The following is a 5,593-nucleotide window of genomic DNA, read 5'->3' as shown; positions in this document are numbered from 1 at the left end:
CAGGTCTGTGTATCTGATGGCTGTTGACTGAAGTCGTTGTCACCTCATTGTTCGTGATTGCCATGTGGGGGAGGGGTGCAATATCCAGTGATGGTGGGGGTACGATAGCCTGTGATGGTGGAGGTGAGTGTTGCACTGGTAGTGAGGGGGGTGGGGGCTGGGGGATGACCGCCTCCTTGATGTCCCTGTCAAGGCTGCCATGGTCGTGGACACCTCAACAGGCACAGGCAAGGAGGCGTCAGGCGGGGGCAGGGCGTGAGGTGATGGTGGCTTAGGTTGTTGGGTGTCCCCGGGATGCAGGGCTGGAGAGACTGGGAGGTGGGGGTAGGGCAGGCACGCAAACAAGAGCAGTGTCTGAGTCAGCAGGGGGTGGTGGACAGACCACTGCCATTGGAGCTGGAGCAGGGCAGTCAAACCTGTTGTAGAAGTGGTTCAGCTGGTTCGCCCTGTCCAGGTCCCCCTTCATAGAGCTGCTGCTCTTCTTCAGGCCAGTGATAGTCTTCATGCTGTCCCACACCTCCTTCATGTTGTTTTCCTGCAACTTCTGTTCCACCTTCCTTCTGTAGTCCTCCTTAGCTTCTTTCAGCTTGACTTTGCAGGGCTCCAGAGTGCGACCTAATTTTTCAAAAGTGCGACTACAAAAAATCGGAGGTCGCACCTGTGCGACCAGCTATTCGAGAGAGGAAAAAGTGTCCGCATTGAAACTCTACCTTTCAATAACAGACACACAGGTTCAATAACAGACACATATTTGGCCAATATCGTGGTTTAAACAAATCACAGATAGTGAAGGGCGGGACCTCCCCTCTGATTGGCCGTGGCCCAGTGCCTGTGTGTAAATGCGGGTGCTGCAGAGAGAGAGAGAGAGAGGTCAGAGATTCGTCAGATAAACAGAGTGGATGTAGTTGCATTACAGTGTGGTCACATAGGCCGAGATAAATGTCCCCTCTCTCAACTGCCTTTCGGCGGCTGGCAGCAGCAAACCGATCAGACGAGCCCGAGATGATGATCAAGTTTATCGTTGCCTACGATAGGCCTAGTGAAACTTCCCTTTACCAAGTTCAGTCCGAAATAATTATTCACCAGAAAAATAGTTTGAACGTAAACCGTAAAACGTACAGGAATGCCACTTGCGCCAAATTTATAGGAGTCATTGCAGATGAAAAGACGTCTTAAAATTTCGAACAATGCATACTAGGCCTTCCCGAAAGACAGAGATACAGATATTGCCGAAAAGGAGTGAGTCATTGACCGCAGTTACATGCAGGGAGTAACCCGGTTTTCAACAGCAATATTTGTTTTGCGCGCGAGTTGTGTAAACTCATTCTGATGGCATCAATCAATTTAATCTGGTATTTGGCGCAAACCGAATATCGCTGCTACATTTAAAGCCCGAATATTCCCTGCATGTATAACTGTGGTCATTGTGTGCGGTGAATTGAATGGACACATTTAGATCGAGCATGGCAAGTCAAGTCATCAATAGCCTATAATAATAGGCCTACCATTTCGTTACTGCATTAACCATAGTGATGTTCTTATTGAAAATGTAAAAATACTAAAATTAAAAAGTTAATTGCATTGTGGGGCTGTCAAATGATTATTGCAATCATCATTGCAAAATCACATAAAAATCCCCCAGGCTACTTGGAACATCTCTTTGAATTGTGCTCAAATACATTTCTATGGAAGATGCTAGCATGGCGAGCTGGTTTAGCCAAGGCCTAAAGATCATGAAGGATAGTATGTAAGACATTGAGCCATGAGATGTGTAGTTTGAAGCCCTTAAAAGACGTGCACTGTTAATTTACTCACTGTTATTTTTATTTAATTCATCTTGAGATGTTTTAAGTTTAAATTTCAGCTCAGTGAAGCACTTAAAGCACCAACACTTCATTACAGTTACTTTTCTTGTAGAATTGTAAATCATAAGTCATAGGATAACCTATATAGGACAGTAATTAAGGAAAAAAAGTGAACCTGCTGCGGTGTTAAATGCGATGTGGTTGAAAATTTGGGTGCACCTAACTTTTGTGCTGGTGCACCTAAAAAAAAAAGTTAGGCGCACCAGTGCAAAAAGTTAGTCTTGGAGCCCTGCTTTGAATTCCCCTTGCACGCGCCTCAGCTCTGCCATGTCCCCCTCTCTGAACGCCATCTTTTTCCTATTGAGAAGGGTCTTGACATTGCTGGTTATCCAAGGCTTGTTGTTAGGAAAGCAGCGTACAGCGTACTTGTGACTTGCCAAACAGTGACTTGGTCCCACCTCCGAGAGCTGCACTAGTATTTATTCATTCATGTTTTTTAACCCCTTATGTAACTACAATTTAACTTATATTATCTGTTTGCTATGTTTTTTATGTCGCCAGAGTGCCAAAGATAAATTTCCAGTGTATGTTCATTCAGTGGACAATAAAGTTTCTATCTATCTATCTATCTATCTATCTATCTGCGTGTGTGTGTGTGTGTGTGTGTGGATGACCTGAGGTGAGTGAGAGTGTGAATGAGAGCTTTGCAAAATAGAAAGAGAGGGAGAATGAATGAGGGAATAACAGAGCGAAACCGCATTAGAGAATTAGAATGAGAGAGGGGGACATATCAGGAGGAACTGAGTGAGAAAATGCAAAGATGAAATGAGAGCGTGTTCATAATGATGCATTCTGATGGTGTTGCTCTTTAGGAGTGTGTGCCGCTTCTGCATACAATGACTATGATCAACTATGTGTGTGTGTGTGTGTGTCAGTATGCCTGTGTCTGGTCATGTCCTGGAAGAGATGAGGTCCGGCTGCTTCTGCCCAGAATCCCAGGGGAGCACAATGACGTGTGTGTGGACACCTGCACTGGTGAGTACATGCACACACACACATGAACATACACGCACACACACACACACACACACACAGACACACCAAAACAAAATAATTGAAAAATTAAAAATAATTACCTGGGAGCAACTCTGATGCAGTTAGTGCTAATTAAAGATTATTATCACCCGGAGAGAAGAAATACTCTTTTCTGATTGGCTGGCGGGGTGGCTTTTAATTCTGAATAACGGGACACCTAGGAAGTGGATCTGGTAAAAAAAGTTTTCCATATCAATACTTATGAATGGTAACTATAACAACCATAGTAGGATGACGGTTGAGCCTGGAGGCAGTCTTTGTAACAATGGACCATGCTATTGCTGTTATACTGTAGGTCCAACAAAAGTTGTACAACAAGCTGAACTATCGAGCTTCTTTTTAAACGGAACCGCGTGTTTCCTTTGCTTCCTCCGCTGCGCGTCGGGGAGTTCTTTACCCCTCGCCCTCGTCCATTAATTCCGTATAACAGGACACCTCGGGGCCGTTATCCCTTACATATACTGCTACTAATACAAATCAGCTCAATAACTTGATTAAAAAAAAAATGAGGGCTCCGTCCCAACTTTTTTTAAAAACATGTTGCAGGCATGACATTTATTTTCCATATTATTTTCCAACATATATTTTCCACGAAATAGTAAAAATGTTCATTTTTTAAATTTGATATATGTTGTCTATGTACTATTTGCAGCTAAATATGTGTTTATGATATTTGTATATTATCACAATCTGTTTTTATTTACATTTTACATAATGTCCCAACTTTTTCTGATTTGGGGTTGTATAATACTAAATCTAAAGTAGAGCTGGTATCCTTTTGTATTCAAGCTCCACGTAGATGAAACATCCAACCTGTGTTTTGTATTAACTGCTGTTACACTTGATGATTCTCTTGCCACATACAGAACACTGTCGAGCAATGGGATAGAGGGGATCTTGATTCAGTACATCACTGACAATGTCCATTTGATTTCAGGTCCAACAACCCACACTACAACCACCTACCCCACAACACCATCAACCACCTACACCACTACACCTAAAACCACCACTGCACCTACAACCACCTACACCACAACACCATCAACCACCTACACCACTACACCTCCAACCACCACTGCACCTCCAACCACCTACACCACAACACCATCAACCACCACTGCACCTACAACCACCTACCCCACAACACCTCCAACCACCACGTGTAAGTGCAGGGACCCGCAGAGAGGACTGATCTTGCCATGTGGGATGACCTGGACGGAGGACTGTTTTGATAAAACGTGTGATAACGGGAGAATCATCTCGACACCGGTCACATTCCGGTTGTCACTCGGATGTCCAGGGTTCGGGAGGGATGCTGCGACATTTACAAGTGTGACTGTGAGTGTCAACCAGCTTCATTTGACTGCATGTATGTGTCCCTGTCCACATAGTACTGTACAGTAAGTTTGATCTGTACAAATGGACCGAATGTTATTGATTTCTGCTGCTTGCGTTTGTTACCCGTTGCCTGTTACCCTGTCTTGCTCTGTTTACACTCTTATTGTGCCAATGGAGCAATGGAAATGTTTACTAACAGTGATGTCATTACAGCATTTTCGTTGTAAATGTGATCTCAAGTCCCTTTGACCTAAATCTCAATGTGCACTGGACTGTGCACATTCAGTCTAACATCAGTAGCCTTTAACTGCTGAATGTACAGGATCTTTACATAACTGCTGAATATACAGGATCTTTACATAACTGCTGAATGTGCTGGATCTTTACATAACTGAATGTACAGGATCTTTACATAACTGCTTAAAGGATAACTCTGACCATTTTTCACACAGATCCCTGTTTCTTGAGGTCACCAAGTACTGTCGGTATGAAAGAATATTGGTGCTACTTAGCTGGAGTTGCTGCAGGGAACAGCTGGAGTAGCCAGGCAGCTACAGTGCTACAGGGGCATCTTTAAAATCATGCAACCCTGCACACAACACTGCACTTTGCTGCCGCCACCGCGTCGGTTCCGATTTAGTTCTATTGTTGTTGTTATCGGCGCTCAATCAACAGCGCACTCATGTTGGTGTCTATATGCGGAGTACTTTACATGTCTGCTGTCTATCCCCCACAGGCGTGTGCACTGTCTCTGGAGACCCCCACTATACGACCTTCCAGAACACCTACTACGACTTCCAGGGTGACTGTACCTACACATTGGTACAGGAGCTGTTGACTTCCTTTGCAACAGACCATCGACTGTGACCTGTGCTAAAGGGATCGTTATGAAATTCCGAAACCACATCATACAGTTGGTTTGCTTAAAATTGTCTTCTGGGCGAGGGAGCCCAGAAGACAATTTTAAGCAAACCAACTGTATGTGCTCATAGGTCTTATAGTCATGCTTAGATTCTCTTACTTGCATAACGCAGAGATTGCGGAGAGAAATGCAGAGAAACATGCCAGCTTTTGGGGAAATTAGCTTATTCACCATCTCCCCCAGAGTTAGATAAGATGATACGTACCAACTAGCCTAAACTCTGATGCACCCACTGTTAACTTAGCTTAGGATAGCTCATTGTGGTAGCAGCTCAACAACTAGCCTTAAACGCCCAAAAGTAACAAAAGAACTCCGGTTTTACTAACCCAAGTTAGTCCAGAATTTGCCGGAAGTGCGTCTGGGTTTTTCCCAGGCTAATCCCAAGTAGCAGTGCTTCACCTTAATGAGAATGTAGTACCAAGCATGTATA

General features: G+C 44.1%; 1 protein-coding gene across 1 annotated transcript; it reads left to right on the top strand.

The window, feature by feature from the left end:
* Positions 1-3,131: 3,131 nt before the first annotated feature.
* LOC121697868 (integumentary mucin A.1-like) lies at positions 3,132-4,777 on the top strand. The gene is made up of 3 exons (XM_042079655.1): positions 3,132-3,159; positions 3,838-4,241; positions 4,694-4,777. Exons 1-3 carry the CDS (start codon positions 3,132-3,134, stop codon positions 4,706-4,708), a joined length of 447 nt encoding a protein of 148 aa, XP_041935589.1. The 3' UTR covers positions 4,709-4,777.
* Positions 4,778-5,593: the final 816 nt, after the last annotated feature.

The sequence above is a fragment of the Alosa sapidissima genome, chromosome 22 (genome assembly GCF_018492685.1).
Source record: "Alosa sapidissima isolate fAloSap1 chromosome 22, fAloSap1.pri, whole genome shotgun sequence".
NCBI lineage: Eukaryota > Metazoa > Chordata > Actinopteri > Clupeiformes > Clupeidae > Alosa > Alosa sapidissima.
Note: the sequence above shows the minus strand (reverse complement) of the source record. Positions and strands in the feature narration are given on the sequence as shown.